Raw genomic sequence first — 23,835 nt, forward strand, 5'->3', positions numbered from 1 at the left:
CTGTTGTGCCGGTATACTGCAGGAATTACCAGCGGGATAGCAGCAAAAATGTAATGAGGGTCATTATATGGGGCAATGGTCATAATGAATGACCACTGCTTTTTAACCCCCACAGCACAGGTTCTATTCCCACCTGCTCTTCCCTAACGTGTTGTTCCAGGGTGCTGCCGCAGACACTGTGTTCAGAAGTCAGGGAGGCTGGCAGGGCTTGGGTGTCAGGCACACAAGGTGTTCCTTGTGGGCACCCCTGTGAAGAATCAGGATCTGGCAAAGCACACCCCGCAGACAAGACTCAGGCATTGCCACCACAGCTCTCGCTGTGGGAGAACTACAAAGTGCTCTGCTGAGAACAATAACACCCAGTGGAACCAGTTAGGACCTAAAAGAAGTGTATCTGACGGCTCTGCACATTTACACTTGAGTTCTCTGATTTTTTCTCTCGATTCAAAGAGCTGCAGCTTTATTAAATTCAAGCTAGCAAAGAAAAACATGTTCTTGGACGTAAATAATAGGAATGTATGAGCGCTGAGGCCATTGGCTCCGATCCTTTCGCTTTTCCAATCACAGGTCACAGTAAGAGGTAAGGCAGCTGAGACATCACACTCGACACACCAAAGATGCCAGTTTCATGACAGGTCATCTGGGAATACTGATTTTGGGCGGGTCCTCTGGTATCGCCATCAGGATGCATGCGACACAAGGGGGCGGGTCATAAAGACTATTTTGGCTGCTGCTATTTCTTTTGTCTGGAGGAAAGTTGGGAGAATGTACACACTGTGCAAAGAAGTACATAGCATCCATGGTTTAAGGCTTTTATTTTGGGTATTTTCTTTTGCAGGGGTCCGCTCACATTCAACCCATATAATCCTTATAATCCTTTAATCACTACCCCGTACCCTAGGTGGGGGCCATGAGTGTGATTGTAGGATGACAAGGCTGTTTGTCCCCCACCTAACTTTGGTGGCACACCATTTTGTCCCCCTCCTTTGGCCGGGGCCCCTTTCCTTTAGATGTCATGTCCCTCGCCCCCCAACATTTTCAGCAAAATTACTCCAGTGGTGAGGGCACAAATTGCAAACCTGCGGCCAGTCTTACGCGCTGGGAAACCACCACAGCTATAACCTGTGCAGTAAAAAAGACTGTACACACTGACAAGTAGTAGTAGCGGCGCGGGCGACCGTCCCTGCTTCTCCCGCTCTTTCTCTCCCTTCCTTGCTCGCACTGTGAACGAGGGAGAGAAAGAGGAGAGAGGAACAGGAAAGACAAGTGCCGTGCAACGCAGACAGAGAGAAAGGGCGAGGGGAAGAAAGGGGAACGAAGAAACAAACGAGAAGAGAAAAGCAGAATGAAAGGACAGGCTGCCACCAGCTGAGGGCGATCGGGTGAGTTCGTGGTCTAGGCGCTGTGCACACATTAAGAAAATGACCCTTTTTGGCTATTGATTAACCATCACCGCCAGTTCTCACTAAAAAATCGGCACAAACACAGACGAACCATAAGAAAGGTGCAAAAGACAGGCTCAGCACCTGTACGCCTGTCCTAACAGCTATACTTTACACCCCACAGGTAGTTTCAATGTTTTCTGGATGAGATGGGGGTACCATTCCCTCCTTCCCATTCCTCTCTGATGTTAAAAAACCACTTGCTTTCTTTCATGCCAGCGTGGAGTGTTATTGCTGGCCAATCACCAATGGATTCCTACGGAGTCCATTGTAAATGATGCCAGCCACGTGTAAACGGCAGGTGGCATATACACTTTCTCCAATAGGAAGTGCAAAAAGAAAGAGTAAGGGGGATTGCACGTGTTTACGCTCCATCTGCACACGTGTTTCTCTCGCATACTCTCCGGCCTAACTCTCCGCACCCACACCCTGCATGCACTCCTCTAAGACGCATTGCACAGCACCCCTGCCAGTAGAGTGCAGCTGTCCCCCGTGATAACAGTGCAGTCTAACAGCACACATAGGGCCTGATTCATAGAGAGTTTTCCAATGGTATCGCACCATTGGAAAAGGTTTCCGTGATCCAGGCCCATAAGGTGTCCCTCGCATACTCCTCAGAGTACCTCTCAGGAAACATGCCTGCTCGCATCGGGTGACTAGCGGAGACCTGCCCACCCCTACCTACCTTCGTATTGGCTAAAATCCACGCACTTCCATTCTATAACTCTCTGACGAACTTCCCATAGCTGGATTCTGTCCCCCAAGGGCGTTCACCCTGCAGCGCTTAGGAACCATACCAATGGTGAAAGGCGCTATGCAAATGACAATTACATTACATTGTATCTTTTTGCACTTCGTGGTGCAAATGACATAGCATGCACAGAGGAGACCTGTTTACTTATAGGTGCAAACCTAGTGGGTCACCTCCGTGCAATTGACACATTAAAAAAAACAACGATCTCTTTGGGATCCTGATCAACGCTAATCTGTAGAAAAGGTGTGCGGGACACAAGGGTGATGATGCCTGTGCAGTTTATGTCCATATTGCCTCAGTCTCCCAAATCCACATGTAACATGCACATTACATTACATCTTCACACCAGATAGAGGAAAGAGCTGAACTCACGGAGGAAGTATTCTGCGGTGTCTGCCTCGTAGTCTGCATCCTCTGGGAAGTGATCGATGGGTTTACAGAGGCCTTTAAAATTCCCTGCAAAAAGAACACATGAAGAGATGTGTGAGTACAATGGCAAACAATGCATGCGTTTAGCAACGTGTCCCCCCTCCTCTTTATTGTTTCCCGTCTTATACGTTGTCCTGCATGTTCGGAGCTCTCAAGCATCCCTTTTCTAGTCATAAGGAAGCCACCCAGGACTTTCTTGGAATTCTGGGACTTGTGTGTTTTTTTTTTTAATGTAGGCTAAGTCACAGAACTCCAAGAAAAAGTAGGACTGCACGGCTTTCTAGTGCATGGCATGTGGAAGATCTCGGCATGCCCCCCTTCCCCGCCTCCTCCAAAATCTCCTCTCCTTTTCTTTGCTTCTGTGTATCTGTTGCCCTCTCCCGCCATTCCCTTGCCTGACCTACCGCCTAACCTCAGTGGCCTCCCACCCGACCAATGGCAACACCGCTGTGCACCTCATCCCGTGTATAGTGGGACCCAGAGCTTCATGCTAGTACCCCTCCCCTATCCCCCATGGACCTGCCAAACCAGGGACAAGCAGAAGATGGCCTAGCACAAGGCACAGCCGCCCACAGGAAGCTCCTCTCTCCCGCCACAGGAAGCTCCTCTCTCCCGCCACAGGAAGCTCCTCTCTCCTGCCACAGGAAGCTCCTCTCTCCTGCATGGCGCACCACCTTTGCAGCCCCCTCAGAATACACACACATTTAAATTATACAAAAGCACACAAACACAATAGCCGACTGCAGCAAATGCAGATTGCCACCATGCCGAGAGGGTATACATCAAAGCCTGCAATGTCTATTTCATCACCTGTGATTGGTTATTTATAACACGCTTAATGCCCAGCAGTTTCTAAGCGCGGACCCGGGGATCGAACCTGTTTGCTCCACATCGTCTTTCTTCCAAGGAGAGTGCGTTGCCCCTGAGCTATCCTCCCTAATGCCCTTACAATGCCTGGGGCACGAATATCGGCCTGTCCATTTTATTATAATACATGAACACCTGCAATATCTGTTTAAAAGTCTGCACACAATTGTCTCATTACAGGTCTAGGCCTGCATTGAGAATGCCATTGCTACTCCTATTGCAGTTGAGCTGTGACGTCACGCCGGCTGCTGCCAGAGTCAGCACTCGGTGTAAAGGCAGCTCTCAGCAGAATTGCACCTGCTACTGAAACACCCAATTGAAGCCATGACAAGATGATCAGGTTCCATTCTTGTGAATTCCTTTCAGACGAAGGCAAATGTATTAGCTGATAAATATGCAGAAATGTGTGCCAGTATACTTCGCTAGTGCGCTGCTGGGCTTTACAGCAGGAGAGCGGGAATCTATTTGCATGACGCCACTTATTCTAAAACACAAAGTCGGACTTTAAATGGTGTTTGTATTAAGGCGCTTGCAATGTTTATTAAGAATAGGTTGCAAATCCTATAATGTGGTGTTTTTACAACTCACCAGAATCTACACATATTTACAATATCAACAACTGCAGTGTTTCTTATATCAGACCAATTAAAAGCCATTAAACGAGCCAATGACTTGACCCTACTTCATAAGGACTGATGCAGCCTCTACTGTACACGCGAAAGCTAGTGCAGGGCACCTCTGACCTCTGTGACCTTGTGAAGGAACTTGGCCTACAGTCTCATTTCTTTATTTGGTGACAGAACTGCTCTGAGATCTGCAATTGCCTTATAATGTACAGTATGGGTACTTTATCCCATAAATTAGAAGTGAGGCTTGGAGCATGTCTCGCATGTAATTAGAAAGTCACTTGGCTAGCTGTCTGCAATTCTTAATTACAATCATATTGTAAGGTCATGATGCATTGTCAAAATATCATTAGCACCCTGATTAGGGGTGCTGACCAATCAGGATGCTCGGAACGCACGCTGTCCCGTACGGTACAAGTCCAGCATTCTAAGCATCCTAAGGAGCCAGCATCTCCTAGTTTCCCATGCTGGTGCGAAGAGTGTGTTTGTTTTGTTTTTCTCATAAGAAAAGAAACGCACCTTTGCTGCATGGCCTGGCGCAGTGCTATCTTCCACAAAGTCCATTTTCGATGTTGATGATGTCAGACATCAACATTGAAAACGGACTTCACGGAGGTAAGATCCTTTTTTAAATTAAAAAATAAAAACGCCATCAGTACCCATGTAGGTATAAAGGTGCTAATGGCGATATTAACCTTTCGTTTCAGAAGACATCACATGTTAACCCTCACTGACTGCTTATGCGAGATGGCTCTGAGTTGCCAAGTATACAGGGGAACAGCAAACAGCCTGAGACCAAAAGAAAGGCAAAGTGGAAAGGAAGCCTGAGGGAGAACAGAGTAAGAATTGGAAAACATTGCTAAAATGGGCAGAGAAGGGGAGAAAACCAAACGCCTGAAAACAAGTTAACTGCATGAGAAATAAAAGACATACCAAGAAAAGAAAAATCAAAGTTTGAAAAGTGAGAGATTACATGGAGATAGCAAGTTGGGGAACAAAGATGATAGAAAATTAAACATGGCAAAAAGAGTACATTACTAGAAAAAGAGAGGCAGAAAGGGGGGGGGGGACCAAAGCAAAAACAACAGAAAACGGAACTGGTGATAAAAGCAAAAATCATAGAGGTGGAGGGTTTCGGATATGTCGAAAAGGATAATGCAAGCCACGGTACAGCTCCTTGAACTTATTAAGGTACCGCCTGAGGGCTTGTGCCTCTTTATGGTCACAAAACTCCTCAGTGACTTATAATACACTTATACTGTAAAGCAGTGGGTCACTTATTCCACAGAGCACAGTCTAGCTGCTTCATAATAATATACCTGTTATAAGACAATGGCATTACTACACAAGTTGCTGCATCGCAATACTTGCTGTCAGAGCGAGCGCACAGTGTCAAAGGCAGCTTCTTGAAATGAAAACCAGTCTTCACTGAGGCAGACCCACATGTAGGGGGGCTGTAGGATAGGTGGGCACGGGGTGTTAGGGTAAGACAACTGCTCAGCATTGCGACCCCTGGAGGTGTAAAGTGGGGTATCCCCCAGAGTCCACCCAGCCTCCCCACTGGCAATCCACAGGGAAGTCTACAACACCCCAATTAGGGAAGCCCTCCCCGAAAGGACCATCAGGATAAGTGTTATATGGATGGCAAGGTAGGGTGCTCCACATTGACGGTGGAAGGGATCAGAAACAGATAACAGTGTGCAGGAGTTTTCTCAGAAGGCACTATCCATGCAACAAGTACACTGTTTTTAGAGAGCACAGTTCTCAAGACTGCTCGCCGAGCAGGTGGCATCTCAGAGGCAGGGGGTTCAGAGGAAGATCACAGAGAGTGAATCAGAGAGGAGCAGGTAGATTCGCGTGCAGGGGAATGAGTGGGCGACATTTACTATCACCTTAGGACTCCATGACGAGGAGAAGCGTGTACCATCAAGTCCGCCTGGCTGCCATGACAATTCCACCTAATCCTATCATGGCGGACAGCACTCTTAAACCCTTCACTTGTAGAGCTCTGATCAATTAAACCTTTAGGGAACATGACCAATCAGGAGAAGTACATCACCTGAGACTCGTCAAATGGAGGGGAGAGCACATGAAGGGGAAGTGGGATCACACTGATGGCCAAACTACTGTTAAGGGGCAGAGGGTCCAGACAATCACTAACATTAAAGAGGCACTTGTGCCTATCGAAGCAATATAGAAGGAGGCCAAAGGAGACCATTAGGAAGGGAGTTAGGCTGGCATTCTGGAGAGGAGGTGTGTTAACAGAGACATTGTCATGAGGAGAGAGGAGCGGGTGGCTGAGACAGTCATCGCAGTCCATGAGCGAGATGAAACAGCAAGAAGCCTGCTGGGGGATTTAGCCCAGAACCTGGCAAGACCCAGAAACAATTAAGAAGGAGGCGTGTAACTAGCCTCTTGCGGCTACAGGCCCTGTGGGGCCCTTGTGATCAGAAGGGCTTGACAAATTGAAGATCGACAGAGTACCTCATGAACAACAAGCACCATGGTAACAAGCGCCATGGTAACAAGCGCCATGGTCAAAGACAAGAAAGAAGTATGCAGGGGCATTTTATAGACTCGGACACTGTCAGTGAACTGAAGCCAGCCAATGGGCAGGGAACTCAAGGTGATTTAAAGTAGGACAGTGAACGTGGACTGAGACGTTATGTCCCCATTGTATAGACTCTCGCACATGATCATTTCAATCCTCCATTCAGGGTCGGATTGGGTCGTCGGCCCATCGGCCCGTGGCCGATGCAAAATCACGGCTGGAGACCTGGGGGCCGGTTCCTGAAGACCATGTGGGCCGGTTTCGGCCCAGGCATGGGCTTCATTGTGAAGCCTTCACACTTCAGGAACCAGCCCCCAGGGCCTCGGCCTCGCCGGACGGATGGATGCAAGTTGCAAAGGATCTGTAAGTAAGCAATTTACAGATCCTTTGCAATTGCAGCCCTGCGCCCGCCGCCGCCAGCCCGCCGCAGATGCAGAGAAAGGTAACACTGAAGTGTTACATTTCTTTGATAAATGCGGCGGGCCGGCGGCCAACTGCCGCGGCCTGGCCGCGACACCCTGGCGCCAGCAGCAGTCAGTGTTACAAAACACTGGGCGGGAGCGGCAATGCTGGGCGGAGCTGCCTCAGCCCGGCCTGCTCCCTCCCAATGTTTTGTATTACACTAGAGCCAGGCTGCAACGTATTGCGTGGGGGGCATATCATTTTTGAAAAATTGCCTGCACGGCACCTTAGGGAGTTTGGGGAGGTCCCACCCTTGGGCTCCTGCCATGCACTGGCCCCGCAGGACACGCTGGGCACAGACTGGTGACACTCTCCCCTGAGAGGAGGGAAGTCCCTTTCTAGCTGGGCAGATGGGGTGGTGGAGGAAGCGGGGGCTTCATTGAAAAGGCGCGCGTTCCCCTCTCATGAAATCACCTCGCCGCCCCGGTGCTGCCTTTATGGTCCAGGTACAGAGCGCACAACCCGAACTCGGAGCAGTGGGGGCGGAGAAGGCAGCGCCAGTCACCTCTCCCTGCTCACCCCTTCATGAAGTTCATGGACGTTTCTCTCTAGGAGCCCGAGAATGGCAGCTCTCAGGATCCCGCTGGTGTGCCTGGTGCTCTTGGCTCTCTCCTCTGGTGGCTTGGGTGCATGTACGGTGTTCAGGGATGGTCCGGGGTGGGCCACCGCCCCCAGTCAGCCCAGGAGGGCACAGAGCAGCACTCAGGCAGCAACCAGCCACCCAGGCCAGCCTGCCGGCACAGAGGTGAGGGACCCATCATCAACCCCACAGCCCAACACCACCACCCCATAGGCCAGTGCCACAGGCTGCCTGCCTGCTGCTACTGACAGCGGAGAGAGATGCAGACGGCCCTGCTGAGAGGAGGTGAGATCATACTAGTAACCATTCCAGTCTTGCTTGTGTGATGACAATGTGCTGCCAGAGGAGGGTACTCCCCGTCCACAATGACTAAGTTTGAGGATGTGTGCAGCTCTTGATTTCCACATGACAATAAGTGCTTGCCATGCATGCATATTTAACAGCTAAGAAATGTTGTGCTCCAAATGTAAGCATTTCAAGTATGATATTTGATTTGTTACCAGTCCATGTAATGCAGCTGGGGCTAGATTTGTCAAAGTGGTTTGAGGTAAAGATTTTGCCGCACTTGGAAAGCACGCAGCAACATTTGCCTGCCAAAAAAAGATGTTTTCAGAGGCTGTGAGTGTGAACTAATTTCTAGAAAATGCTTTGGGTCATTGGCTGTCCGGCCTGTCCCATAAAAGGCCAACACTGAAAGGGCCACCACGGTCATTCATGTTTGTTGTTCGACGGGGTGGATGTGCACCGCAGCACAAAGGCGGCCTGTTGGATGGAGGGAAGGGACCTGCGCTCTAGTGCAAGTGTAACATTAGGAGACACTCCTCCTTACATCCTTCACTGGGGGTTGGATGTGTTCGAAGGTGCCTTACATTGTTATTTTTTGCAACACCCTGGCAGCTCTGCCTTCTTCGGTGTTTGTTCGCTCGCCGGGGTGGTCGGTCAGTGGGTCACCCAAAAGCGTGATTTATTGGCTCCTGAGTTCTCATCCTTTCTCCTTCCTGTTGCTTACACAGGCGCGCTCCAGTTTCCTGGTCTTTACATCCACTTAACACTATAACGACAAGCCGCAGAGAGGTGTTGCTAAATGCATCAATGAGGGCACATGTGTTCAACAGATCTTCATGTATGTGGTATCTCTCTCTTGTGATTAGTAAACACGCTCCAGTATAAATGGGCCCAAGCAAGAAACATTCCTTCGAAAAACGGCTCACATTTTTGCAAAAAACATGCATTTCCCATAATATTTTAGCGAATGTAAATGATAACTGATGACTTACAGTAGTAATACACCGTACGGACTACATGAGAAATATTTGACAATAGCACATCAAGTGGCCATTGACTAGTCTTCATTTGTCCACAATGAATGAATGCTTTGTTGTAATGTGTCTATATTTCCCATCTCTGGCATACTGTTCAGGATGTTTGTTTGCATGTATGAGGTAATGAGTGATCAGAGTATGGGATGTCCTGTGAGTGTGCTGCTTTGCCTATTTTGCCAACCTCTGATCTGAAGCCTGAAAAGTAGATGCACGCAGGCTCGAAATGCAGCCATATTTGCACCAGACCTGCAGATGAACTTAACTGGTCTGCTGTTAAATCTCAGTTACCAGTTTAATGGTATCCACCAAATAATAATTGCTCATTTTTCTATATCCGATATGATAGCTCAGTGGGTTGAGCGCTCGCTACTGCGATGTGTGTGTGATCTGCAGGTGTGAATCCCAGCAAGGCCATCTTAGCCTTTAATCCTTCTTAGGTCGATAAATGAGTACCAACACAGGTTGGGTGATATTGTATGCAAATTTGTTCTATAAAAAAGAGCTTAAGCGTAAGTGCTATACAATAACATATTATCATTTGGCCTTGGACGTCTGCTTGCATTCACAGTAATGTGACAATATGGATCTATACACACAGATATTAATGATACATATCGTGATCCATTCTTGTATGCAAAGTTACGATATTTTATGAGCTGTGATGTAATGTGGGAAAATCATGAACTCATAAGTAGCATTTTCTGTAAAGTCGTGAATTGACACGATTCACAGATGATGGTTTGAGGGCCACTTTTTTTGAGGCGAGGGGTGGGCCACTTTTGTGAGGCGAGGGCCACTTTTTTTTCAGTGTCCGGGCCTATTTCTTGTCCCAGTCCGACCCTGCCTCCATTCTGACATTCTTAGCCATAGATACTCTTGTGTTTTAGACACCTTCCAATAGACCTTATCTGAGTTCTACCAACCTACATCCTTAAACCTCATGACCTAGTATTCAGGTAAACACAAGAAAAGGAATTGGGGGTCCTTGCTTGAGAGAATCTAGCTGTGAGGAATTTGAACATCCGCAAGGTGGGTGTGCGCTCACCTGGGCTTTTTTTAAACTTTTAAATTAAATTGAATGATGGTAGAATAACCTCAGGAAAATATGTGGGGCTAATCCGCACACATTTTTCTATGCTCACTGCACGACATACACATAGACCCGTGTACTCTGGGTGGACGCAGCCTACAGGTGCAGTCCCCTCTGTCATATTTAGTTGGGATATGACAGGAGGAGTACACAATGCATCTCCAGAAGGGGGAGGGCCAAACCTTGCCCCTGCCATGGCCAGCCTAATTAAATATCAAAGGCTCCATGGATCTACCCTGTCCTTTTGTTGGGACCTGAGGCAGAAAATCACATACTATTCGGAGAGTAATTCAAACAGGCCCACATGGGGCCTGGCTACCGATGCTAACAAAGGAGACAGGAAACCCCAACAACCTTTCATGTGCACTGTGTCAACCTGAAGCCAGCTCCCGCCCCCAGTATCGATTGACAGTGAAATGTCATGACTGGGACTGTGTCTTTACAGTAGTCATCCCCACAGACTCACCCCATTCAGAAGGTACGAGTATGTAGTTTGATGGAGCCAGAAGGTCTGGTTTCGCCCTAGCTTCAAGGGAGACCTGCCGCTTTAATCAGGAACCACAGAGAGCTCCATTAACCAAAGTGACCCCTTGATCCACAACAGACAGGAAGATAAGTGTGACTTAGTATTACATGTTTCACCCCTTCACCTTTTCTGTTGCAAAGCACTCTCATTATGACCTCACGCATAAAGGAGTTTGCTGTATTGCGCATTAGATTAAATCGCTATATAAAAAACAAATTATTATTATTACATTATTATTATAATTGGTTCATTAAGGTAGGCTTACCCTACACCAATCCCTGTGATCCATTTGGCTTTAAAAGAGGGCCGAGCCCTTATTTTGGCAGATCATCTGAAGGCTTCACCAGCAGCAGAAAGAAGAATTCATCATTGAACCCTAGCTGAAGGTACAGTCTGCCTTCCATCTTCCACCAGTGTAGCAAGGCCAGGACCTCCAAGAGGGAAGCATGACCCCTCTCCTAAACATCTCCCAGGGAACAGAGGGAGATACCGAATCCAAGGGACCCTGCAGCAGCTCTAGAACCCAGCCAGCACACAGTGTGCCCTGCTAGGCTCTGCGGCACACTTCCTAGGTGGGAAGTTCCTGAGAGTCTCTGAACCTGAAACCAAGCACAATGCAGCTACCTGCAACACACTTCTCAGCTTTGGGCCGTCCATCTTAAAGGACGACACAAGCCCAGTGAAGAAGCTGGGAGAAGTGCTGTGATGTCTGCCTTAAAGGACATTTTCAAGACAGTCGAGCCCCTCAAGCTGCAATCAACTTCATTGCTGATAGTTGTTTTGCGGCAGTCACTAAAGCCATCTGAGACGCCTTGACCAGTGCTTCAGAACTGCCAACCAGCATTGAGACAATTATTCCTGAACAGAAGCCACTGTGTAGGCCAACCAGCCTTAGTCCATCCAGTCTTGCTCAGTGAACTGCCTGCTGACTCATAACTGCAATCTTGAACTCTGTTGCAGAAGCTGCAAAACACCCTTAAACCAACCTGGCCCTGTTGTGCACCAAGAACATCTCCAGCACAAGGAACATTGTGGTTGTGTCTCCCTGGTCCTTCTCCATAGGCCCCTAGTCACAATTTATGACCTACGGTCCCTTTGTGTTGAAACCAAGTATCCTTGAAATGTTACCATTATTTACTATACCAACTACCCTCCTGGCGGTATTGTGAGAAACCTGAAGGTGTCTCATCTGCTAGCTTCTGGGGATATGTCATCCAGCTGGCCAGGACACAGCCATCACTTTTGGATCCAGTTCCTGGGGGGTGAACCAGTGTGAAAGGATCACCTGGGTGAGAGGATCACCTGGGTGAGAGGTCTTCGGGGAGTGGAAGTGGGACACCGGAGGGCGAGACGTGGTATCCCCTTCCCTGTAAATCATTACCCCATCCTACCAGGTAGGATACTTAGGAACTAATCCCCTGCCCCCCTTTCACAACACAAACACTTTCTCATGGACAGCTCGCTATGAAAGAAAACGGACTGACAGTCGAGCTGTATACCTGACATGTCCCAATACAAGGGTCAGGCAGGGCCAGGCAATTACTGACCATCACGCATACCTAACTTCCATTACACTTCCCCATACGGTCCAAAGGTGGAGCACGACAGCACAATCTGAGCAAGGCAAAGCACATGAGGAAACACCAGTGCCAAGATGGGAGTTTAATACGAGGAGAAAGACGGCGAAACAGAAGGGGATCACAAGGAGGGAAGTGCCCTTGACCTTTTCAACAAGGAACTGTTATTTCACAAATCCTCGAGAATATAAAGCATAAGACCAGGAAAGGAGGCTGAAGAATCTTGCATTGTGTGTTGGAGGTACCCGGGGCCGCCCCACATCGATAATCAAGGCGGGGAGAATCGCATGATGCTGTGGTACTGTTCTTGGCTCCTACATCAAAGCAGCGCCAGTAAAATCAACACAGCTGGTGAGTTGGGGAGGCCGATACCAGACCGGTCTGTGTTGAAGCTAAGGTTGTGTGATGCTGGAAATGCATCGGAGGGATAGGGCCTCCATATCCTTGTCCTTTACTGCTTTTTATCGTGTGTTCTGTCGTGTTTTCCGCACAGGAGTTCATGTTGTACTCCTGGCGGTGTAGCTCTCTCTCTTTTGGTTTGGTGAACAAACCCATGGGATACCCTTATGGCACCCATGGGTAAGGGTGCAACCCTGTGCCCCTAGTGTATGTTTTTGGGCACCTGTGTGTGACCCACAGAGCAGGGTACAGGCTGGTGGCAGCTCTGTGCTGAAATGACTGGTGCCCTGAGCGCCCTCCATTTTGGGATGCCCTGGCCCTGTCATTGGAATCGGTAGATTCCGGATGGAGACAAAATGGCCCCCATGTCCTCTTGCCTTCCATCACCTGTTACCTTGATCTTCCCGAAGTCCTGGGAAGCCCTGCCTCTGTCCCTTCCCCCTGACTGGCTGTTGGGTGGAAGTTCCGTATATGGTAGTGTGGGAAAGTGTCGACCAGACTGGCTGGAGCCTTCTCAAAGACCGTATGTTGTGGGTACGCCTGTGGGTGGGACCTGGGTGAATGGAGTGTGTGACGAATATACATTCTATGTTGTGGCTGTCTAGTATCTGGTGGTTGACACAATGGTTGAGACAGCCCTGCCCGAAACCGGTATGAATGCTGCTTGAAGTGTTGAATGGCTTCGCACTTGTCCCAATACAAATAACTTGTTGTGAGTGTCTGGAGAGAAGTTTATGGCCTGAATGCCCCGTGTGCCTGATTGGCTGCCTGCCTGCATGAATGACCGTAGTTGTGATTGGATGCTTGAGTGTGACCCAGCGAAATGAATGGGTGATCAACAGTATATCTGGGGACCTCTCACTGCTAGGAATTGTGTTCAGAAGCTGAAGTCCACTACGATGAGTAACTGGAGTAACTGAAGCTTGATCTTGAAACCCTGCTGGACGAGAAGAATTGCTGTTCCTCTCCTTCGCAATCTGAAAGCTGCTGTGCTTCAAGAACTGACCCAGAGAGGACCTGGTAAGGCGCCCTCTTCCCGAGCTACGAGGGACCATTGTGCACAGCTGATCTTTGCCTAAGCTCCCTGGTAGACAGACCTTCGACAGGCTGCTGACCCGATACGAGGATTGCTGCGGAACTCCAAGGAGAAGTGCCCGGACTGTTTTCCGCCACTGCCGACGACCGCCGTCGCCGACTGGAACCGCCGTGCTCCCGTTGCCTAAGAACTTCATTGATCCAAGGATGCTCTCGTCCGCATCGTCGCTGCTGTATCCTGCTGGAGAAGATCTGACCGTCGACGCGCCAAGGAGCATTCACCGGTGGGTTTCCCGCCACCCAAAGACCACAGAAACGCCGACGACTCGATGCCCTTGCTGAGCCACAGTTCTTCAACTCTTTGCGGTCCAGAACTATCGACACCGAGGTGCCCCGCACGCCTCTTCCTGGCAGGACGTTTACGCTTCCCCGTCAACGAACACCGCTAGGAACGACGCGGCCACTTCACCGTTGTAGCTCGACCTGTTCTCCGTCGGACATTCGACGACCCGTGACTCCTGCCTGAAAGGGAGGACACTCAAGAAGGGCCGTCGATTCCCCGACGCGGAACTCTACAACGCCAAGGTACTTTGGGGTTGCAGAACTATTGGAAAGTCTAGTGTGAACAATATATGGACTAGGCTTGTATCTTTCTTCTACAGGTTGCCCAGCTGGGGGGATCTCCACACAGAACTGTGGTTAATCGTAGTGACCAGTACTCTGCCAATTGTTCAACCATCTTGCTTTCCTTCCTCTCTCTCCTGCTGGTTTCCTCTTTATTCTGATCTGTGTGTCATTCTGACCGTATGCACTTTAATGAGATCTAATACCGTTAGTGGTACCACTTTAGAAACTGTGTATATTTACCATTGCTGATTTTCGGAGTACAAAGTGAGTTATCGTGATATTTTGTATACCTTTGAACATTAATTATATAAAGACTGTGTTGTAACCGATAGAGTGTGTGGACCTTCCTTTGTGGGTGCTTGGGGACTACACTATACTTAAGAACCAGCTCGTATCACCTCCTGAGAAGCTAGGCCTTGATTGCTCAACCACGTACCAATAATAGAGAATCTTGGCACTGGTCTCTGTGCCTCCCCTCTACAATATAGAGAGCGGAAGTGCAGACCCCCCCACTCTGGTCTTTACAGGTTGCAAGCAGCAACATTGTATGGTGAGCGCTGTAACGAACAGTGTATGAAACGCATGTGATAACCAACATGGACTTGAAGGTACTGACCTCACAGCCTGCCCTCAAACAAACTTCTGTAAGACATTATTTCACCGTACTGATGATTAATATTGGTTTAATTCAGTAATTTGGAAAAAAAGTAAAAAGGAATCTTAAGGCAACACAAATAAGTATATTCCTTTTTGGTAATCAAACATATATATGGGGTAAGATACACATTTGATAGTGTTAGTACCACATATAAATCAATCATGAAACAAAAAAGTAGTTCTGATCACATCCATATACAACAGTATTAAGTTCATACTTCTTATAGTTTGTGAATAAACAACGACACGCCAACACATGTTTCAACCTAGCAAGGTCGTCCTCAGGGCGTAAAAAGACTAAATACAATCAACAAATGCACTTTGAATTGTGTATGTGTTACTTTTTAACAGCTCCTGTAACAGAAGAAGGAAAGGAGAACAAATACAATAAGAGGGAGAGAAAACAAAACAAAAAGAAACAAAGTCAAATGGATATGGACTTTGAAATCAATGTACTTAACCTGTATATGCACATCTTAGAAAAAGATGCTGGCTTGGCCTAATTAAACTACGTAATGGCGTACACTGTACATAATACTTTGTCAACTCTTACTTCTACTGAGTCTTAAAAATCTTGAAGATTGAGTTATTCTCATCTACTAAGGTTAGTGAATTACTCACTCAGAGCACAACAAGATTTGGTTATGTGCAAGGGTAAAAGAAACAATAATTACCTCTAATTTTGGTAACTGTGAAGATATCGTATTGCTGGTGTTTAGAGAGTAACGTTGCTTGTGCACCTACTGGATTTTTGGCCTTTTGGTCCTGGCTGATAAAAGTACTGTTGCTAGTTAGCTGCAGTGAAATAAGCACATAGATATGTGATTGCTACAATGAGTTTAACATCTCTCATAAATGAGCGTATTATATACAAATGACTAAAGTAATCTATTGTTGCTCTACAAGTGTCTTGTGATTAGGTTCCCTGTAACACGTTAGCCGATCTATACAGAATGTAGCAGACGCCTTTAGTATGCAGCGAGCTGTGCGAGTTTCCTCATGTAAGTATCGACGTATTCTAGAAGATATAAATAGAAAGAAGGGTGGGATAATCGAATCCACGTTATGAGTAGCCTGCGCTGTGTCTTAGTATTGTTGAATGATTTTAGAATGAACTGTGATCGTTACTGTGTATAGCCTGAGTTTACCGGCAAGAACCTTGATGTGAAGCGCACAATGGCAAACGCCGTCGGGCACCGCAAACGCATCGGCCGGTTGAGCCGGTTGCTATGTCACCCATGGTTGACTTTTGGTCATGTGATGCATCACGTGTCACCGGTTGCTAGGGAACCAGTAGCATTTCCGGAAATAGCGAACGGGCGAAATTAAAGTCGAATTGGCGCCTCGCAATAAATATACAAGGTATATTCAAAGTCTATACTTAATGTACCTAATAATATGCTAAACTTATACCTTCAAAATGGTTTGAGGTGTGATATTTATCTCGGCACGCGACTTCTGGGTCCTGGTAGCCTCGCAGATTACAAGGTGTTTGCTGATAATATGCGTTGGAGTAATGGTGTCGCCACATGCAATATATACATTTGATGTATATAAGTTAGATTGTTTAAGAGACCTACATGTTTGGCTGATGTATTATAGAATAACTGTGGCTAGCTGAGCATTTTTCGGCATACCCTTGCTCCAAATAAACAAATGTGTGGTCTCTGGGTGAGGAGCACTGATATATTGAACTGATCCAAGGTATTGAAGGCACTGGTATCCACATATGGGGGAGCATAAGAGCATGCTGAGACATTTTGCTATACCTATTTTAGTGCAAGTATTTCCATATGATATGGCCCGATCCTTGATATGTGTTCTGGGCCTACTGTAAGTTTGGTATGTATTTGAGAAAAATAACTTGAGTATAGCTGATGATAATAATACTCTTACCCACAAACAACAAAAATTATGTCTCTGGGTGAAATCATCAGAAACTTGGTTTCTAAAGTGATATATACAAGGAACACATTTCTCACAGTGTTTACATGGGGAGTCACATCCAGTTACTTGGAGATTCACATGCAGATATCTGTCAATGACATGTGATAACCAACGCAAGTAAAACTGAAGAACAGATGAGTGATTGAACTTTGAAACCAAGATAAGATACCTTTGACAGAGTGGTCTGGCACCGCTTGCATGCTCATTCGAAGGTCTATGTAAGGTATCCAACTGAGAGTTGCCAAAGGTGAAAGAGTGGCAAAGAATTGTGCATTAAAGTGGTCCTGCTGCGGGTCAAGCCAAATCCTGTGCACAATCGAAAGTCTTTGAAATTGATACTGCCAAGAAAGTTGATGACAAAGTAGGTAAAGTTGGTCCAAGCCCGAATGAGGGAGAGGTCAGTTGAAAGCTTAGGGTTAAAACAAGTTTGTGTTAGAGTGAATTAAATTGGTCTGAGCCTGGCGGAGGGAAACTTATTGAGCATTGTGTTAAAACAGATCCAAGCCCGGATAAGGGGGATCCTTGGTGAACCGTGAATCACCCAAGAGATTGCATACATGAAAATACTACGAGCATTGTGTTAAAGAGGATCTTAGCCTTGCTGAGGGGGACCCGAGGTGAATAGTGAATCACTGGAGAAAATGAGTATGCGTGAAATCCTGAGAGGAAAATCAAATAAATAAATACCCTCAATTCTTGCTCTGCTGTCAAATACTCCTCTGACATCTATCACCTCCTTGAAGACTTTGACCTTGACGTCATAGCTCTCACTGAGATGTGGTTCAATGCCAGCTCTTTCACTGCTTTTGACACTCTCCTTCATGAGGTCTACAAGATCCCCTCCAAGTCCAGGTCTAACCGGTCTGAAGGTGGAGTGGCTCTTGTCTTCCCTGAATGGACCCTGTTTCCATTATACCCACTCAATCCTACTCTTCTTTTGAATGTCTCGTCTGTAAACTTTGCATCTCTCCTACCCTCTCGCTCACACTTGCTACCATCTACAGGACCCTTGGGCCGATCTCCCTGTTCCTTTCAGAGTGGGCCCAGTTCTCTTCTGACCTCTACCTCTAAGCTTCTCCTCCTCGAAGACTTCAATAATCATCTTGACTCCCCTGATATGGACACTTCACTCTTCCGCAACCTATGTGACTCTCTTTCCCTCACCATTCTTCCCTCTGGTCCAACCCACTCAGCCGGGCATACCCTTGATGCGCTCATCTCAGCTGATATCTCTTTCTCTAATACTCTTAGTACTCCTCTCTCCTGGTCTGACCATGCTCTCCTCTCCTACCATCTGGAGCTCACTGGCTCCCCGGCTGGGCCTCTGACCGCACTGCCAGTCTTCTTCTCTGTCATTCGACCAATGAAGTGAGTGTCAGTAGCTGCTTTTGCCGCTTCCTTCATTCCCCCCACTCCTGCTATTGACTCTCACACTCACTCAGCCCTTGCTAACCTTCACCTCTCCAACACTCTTGACATCCTTGCCCCTGCCATGAGAATCTGCATGAAGCCTGCTTCCAAGTGCAATAGTTGGTATGATTCCGACCGAGCCTCATTGAAATGCAAGTGCAACGTTGCAGAACGGAAGTGGTTGGCTTCTAGCACATCCTCTGACAAACTGACCTGTGGGCTGCTCCAAAGGCAATAAAGACTCATCATCCGCTCCAAGAAGCGGGCCTATATCCAAGTCCACATCTCTGCGCCACAAACTACATGGCAGAACTTTGCAAAATCTGCAAGGATCTTGCCAATCCTACTGCAGTCTCCACTTCTCCTCCTCCTTCTCAGGCCCTCTGCATGGCTTTGACCTCCCATTTCAAAATGAAAACTCAGGCCATCCAGTTCTCTCTCCCCTCTACTCCCCTCCCTCCTCCATCTGCATGCAGGCCGCCCTTGGCCCCGTCTTTCCTTCCCCCCAATCTCCTCCTTCGCACCCATAGCACCGGATGATGTCACCAAGACAGATTTCTCTATGAAAGTCTCCTCCTAACAAGTGCTTCCTTGCTCCTCTAGAACTATCAAGGACAATATTTCTTCACTCGCCCCCACCTTGGCTGAGTTCTGTAACCACTCCTTTGCCACTGGCTCCTTCCCATCACCCCTCAAGCACTCCCTTGTGCACCCTCTTCTAAAAAGCCATCTGCGGACCCTTTGCCCAGGTAATTACCGCCCTATCTCCACCACCCCCTTCTTGGGCAAACTCTTGCAGAAGTTGGTCATCTGTGAGGAATTTGACCATTCACATGGGTAATGTGCGCTCACCTGGGCTTTTTGATTTTTTAAAAATGAACTGAAGGATGTGAGATCAACCTTTGAAAATGTGTGAGGCCATTCTGCACACATTTTCCCTGTTCACTGCATGAAACGCATTGTCATGTGTACTCCGGGAAGACACAGCCTACACGAGCTGTCCTCCCCTGTCATGTTCAGCTGGAATGGGACAGTCATGGGTACATCAAAGCATCTCAAAAGGGGTAAGGCATACCTTCCACTGTCCATGGACAGCCTAATTAAAATAGCAAAGGCCCCATGGATCTGCCTCCCTATTGTCTAGTTTGGCTGGTGGCAGTGCATACTAATGAGAAATAATTGAGGCAAGCCTGTTAAAGAGGCTTGGTTGCAGGACAGACAACAGGAAGGCGGGGCTAACACCTCTTTGATATGCAATGTGTCAACTTGAAGCTAGTTACCACCACTTTGTACGAAGGACAGTGAATGGGATGTTTGGGTCCACTAGTACCCCTGCAGAGCGGACGCAGAGAAGTATGTGATTTAAGGGAGACAGGAAGTCTGCTCTCGTCACAAACTTCAAGGTACATCAGCGCTTTGATCAAGAGCCACAGAGGACTCAGTTGAGCAGAGAGACACTTTGATCTACAACAGACAGTAGGATGGGTGGGACTTAGGAGAACATGGTGTCACCCTCTACCTTTCCTCGTGAAAAGCACTCTGGTCCTGATGTCACACATAACAGAAGATTGTTGGTGGGGACCTCGGCTTGGTTCCTTAAGGTAGGCTTAGCCTGCACCAATCACTGCGGACCATTTGGCTTTAAAAGAGGGCCGAGTCCCTAATTTACCAGATCATCTGAAGGCTTCACCAGAAGCAGGAAAGAAGAACTCAGCATTGCACCATGGCTGAAGGTACAGTCTTCCCTACATCTTCCGCCAGTGAAGGAAGGCCAGGATTTCTAAGAGGGAAGCAAGATCCCTCCACTAAACATCTCCCAGGAAACAGAGGGTGATACCGGACTCAGAGGACCCATTCAACAGCTCCAGAACCGGTACCCAGCCAGCACACGGCGTGCCCTGCTAGGTTCTGCCAGAAAACTTCCCAGGTAGGAAGCACCAGAGTGTCTCTGAACAAAAGACAAGGCTGTTGCCTGCAAACACTCTCCTTAGCTTTGGGTCATCCGCCTTGAAAGGACACCACAAGCCCTGTGATGAAGCTAAGAGGAATGCCACACAAGCATCAACCAGCGTCCATCATTTATGGAATACTTCGAGGCAGTCACTCAAGCCGTCCGAGATGCTGCGACCAGAGTTCCAGATCTGCCAACCAGCACAGAAACAACGATTCTTGACCCTGAGCCACTTTGTAGGCCAGCCTGCAGCCGTCCATCCATCCTCGCTTGCCAAACTGCGTGCAGCCTGATACCCACAGCTGTCTCTGGTCTTGGACTCTGTCGCTGGAGCTGAAAAACATCCTGGAACCGACTAAATGCTGTCGAGCATCAAGAACATCTCAAGCACCAGGTGCATTGTGGTTCTGTCCCCCTGGTCCTTCTTCGAAGGCCTCTAGTGACATTTACGACCCCGTGCTGAAACCAAATAACCTTGAACAGTTAAGACTGATTGTTTTACTAACTACCCTCCTTTCAGTATCCAGAGTGCTTCCCTTTCCTTCATGAAACTGTCTGTCCTCTGTGTTCCTTTACAGGGTGAGCTGTATTGTGTAATGTGCTAGAACTGTCGGTTGTAGTAATAATAAAGTACATACTGTTATACAACCTTGACTGGACAGTCCCTTTTATCATTGGGTAATAATTTGATTTTTGCTGCGTTGCAACTAACAAGCGATTCATGACCTTGCGGAGATAAGCCTGCCATTCCATCCACGTTACCAAAAATTGGACAAGGAGGTTTATAATTTATTTGTGTTTCAATTTGTTCGGATCCCTTCTGGTGTACTACCGGTGTGGGGCTGATGATGGTTTAGAAACCGATATTCATCCCTGGACTACTGGGACTACTGACATCTCCCAACTAATCCATCACAATGAATCTGTTGGCTGTCTCCACGACCACCAGTCTGGCTTCAGAGCAGCCAGAGGCACGGAAGCTGCCTTCCTGAATATCCATGATGACTTGCTATCAAACCTCAACTCTAACTCTCCTTCCATTCTCACCCTTCTCGATCTGTCCTCTGCCTTAGACACGGTCATTCATTCCACCCTCATAAATCCTCTCTGTGATACCCTTGGCATCACAGCCCGGGCACTGGATTGGTTGACCTCTTTCCTTACGAATCGGCCCTCTCAAGTGCCACTTGGCCCTTTTCTCTTCTCTGCCTCACTCTCTACTTGAAGTGTCCCGCAGGTCTCTATCCTCTCGCCACGGCTTTTCAACATTACCTTGCCCCTCTTGCCCACTTGGTCGCCACCTTCTCTCCTCATTCCCAGCGTTATGGGTATGACATACAGCTCTCCTTTAAGCTTCCCTCCTTCTCCACTTCTCCTTCCTCTGACTGTCTGACTGCTATTCAGGCATGGTCCAGTAACACAGAGGTCCTTCTCATTGGGACTCCTGCCCCCCTCCTTCCCTCCTACTATCTGGCTGCCCTCCTTGAGCCCCCTCCCCTCACCCTCGTGTGAGACTAAAAACCTGGGTGTCTTCTTCAACTCCTCTCTCTCCTTCTCACCCCATATCACTGACCTTCCCAAGAAGGCCCACTGTCAGCTTCACCTCTTCAGAGGCATTCTCCCTTTCCTCATCCTCCCCCAAAAACTCAATGTCTCCAGAGCTCTGGTCCTCTCCAGGCTGGATTACTGCAAGAGCCTCTTCCTTAATCTGCCTCTTTCCTCCCTCTGCTCACTTCAACTAATCCAGACTAGGACTGCACTTGCCCACCCCCTGACACCGTCTTCCTCCTTCACTCCTCCCTCTTCCCCCTCTCCCTATCCATCCCTTCAGCCTGATTTGCCCCCTCCCCCTGCATTTCTTGTTACTGCACTTGCACGATCCGAATGTCACAAGGCCGGGTAGGACCGTTATTGTTGTTTTCTCCTCTAGTGTCCATAACCCCCTTTTGCCTTGTGGCACCGGGAAACACTTATTGCTGTATAGGCGCCATACAAATGTTAAATAAATACATACAATAAAATAGTGGAAGATTATGTATTCCTGGAGTCGAGAGTAAGCAGAACAGTCACAGCCGGCAGTGCTGTGGCAGTGCTATGGCTTCATTTTACAGATGTTTGGATGAAAACAGTCACAGCTGGAAGTGCTGTATATACATTATATAGCTCTCTGAAAGAAGACCAGCCACAGCAGGTGTGCTGTGGCTGTATTACATAGATCTTTGCATACAACACATTCAAAGCAAGTGGTCATGTGGCTATGCAGAACAGTGACAGCAGGCAGGGTTGTGGCTACATTATGTAGGTATTTGGGTAAAGAGCAGCCACAGCAGGCGTGCTGTGCATGCATTACATAGACCTTTGGATACAGAACAGTCACAGCAGGCTGTCACATGGCTGTATTACATAGCTCACTGGCAAAATAGCAGTCACAGCAGGCGGTCACGTGGCTGTATTATATAGCTCCCTAGCTGCATAACACTCACAGCAAGCAGTCACGTGGCTGTATTCTACAGCTTTCTGGAAGCAGAACATTCATTGAAGGCAGAGGTGTGGCTACATTATATAAACCTTTGGATACAGAACAGTCACAGCAGGCAGTCATGTGGCTGTTTTATATAGCTCTCCGGAAGCAGAACAGGCACAGCAGGAGGCACTGTGGCTTCATTATATACATGTACGCCAACTGAGGCGTGACCTTCACAGCAGGTGCTGGTGTGCCTATATTGACCTTTGTGGATATAGAAAAGTCACAGAAGGTGCTGGTGTGCCTGCATTATAATGACCTTTGTGGATATAGAAATGTCACAGCAGGTGGTGGTGTGACCTATCTTAGTTAAACGTATACCGGGTTTCCTCCCCATTTAAGTTGTGCATGCATTATATTGACCTTTGTGGGAAATGTGACAGCAGGTGATGGTGTGCCTGCATTATATTGACCTTTGTGGATATAGAAAAGTCACAGGCTCACGGCAGGTGCTGGTGTGCCTGCATTATATTGACCTTTGTGGATATAGAAAAGCCACAGGCTCACAGCAGGTGGCGGTGTGGCTGCATTATATTGACCTTGAGGCAATAGAAAAGTCACAGCAGGTTGCGGTGTGGCTGCATTATATTGACCTTTGTGGATATAGAAATGTCACAGCAGAGGGTGGTTTGGCTGCATTACATTGACCTTTGTGGATATAGAAAAGTCACAGCAGGTGCTGGTGTGCCTGCATTATATTGACCTTTGTGGATAAAGAAAAGTTACAGATGGTGGTGGTGTGGCTGCATTATATTGACCTTGTGGCAATAGAAAAGTCACAGCAGGTGCTGGTGTGCCTGCATGATATTGACCTTTGTGGATAAAGAAAAGTCAAAGCAGGTTGCGGTGTGGCTGCATTATATTGACCTTGTGGCAATAGAAAAGTCACAGCCGGTGCTGGTGTGCCTGCATTATATTAACCTTTGTGGATATAGAAAAGTCACAGCAAGTGGTGGTGTGGTTGCTATATACTGACCTTGTGGAAATAGAAAAATCACAGCAGGTGCTGGTGTCCCTGCATTATATTGACCCTTGCGGATATAGAAAAGTCACAGCAGG

At 47.7% G+C, this 23,835-nt stretch overlaps 1 protein-coding gene across 1 annotated transcript in view; it reads right to left on the reverse strand.

Moving 5' to 3' along the window:
* CACNG2 (calcium voltage-gated channel auxiliary subunit gamma 2) overlaps positions 1 to 23,835 on the reverse strand; it is a 530,677-nt gene that overhangs the window by 161,668 nt on the left and 345,174 nt on the right. Inside the window, exon 2 of the mRNA XM_069652998.1 lies at positions 2,569 to 2,652. Within this exon, the coding sequence (XP_069509099.1) occupies positions 2,569 to 2,652 (84 nt within the window). The remainder of the gene's footprint in view (positions 1 to 2,568; positions 2,653 to 23,835) is intronic.

This window comes from Ambystoma mexicanum, chromosome 3q, assembly GCF_040938575.1.
Source record: "Ambystoma mexicanum isolate Mex_15411 chromosome 3q, UKY_AmexF1_1, whole genome shotgun sequence".
Taxonomy (NCBI): Eukaryota; Metazoa; Chordata; class Amphibia; order Caudata; family Ambystomatidae; genus Ambystoma; species Ambystoma mexicanum.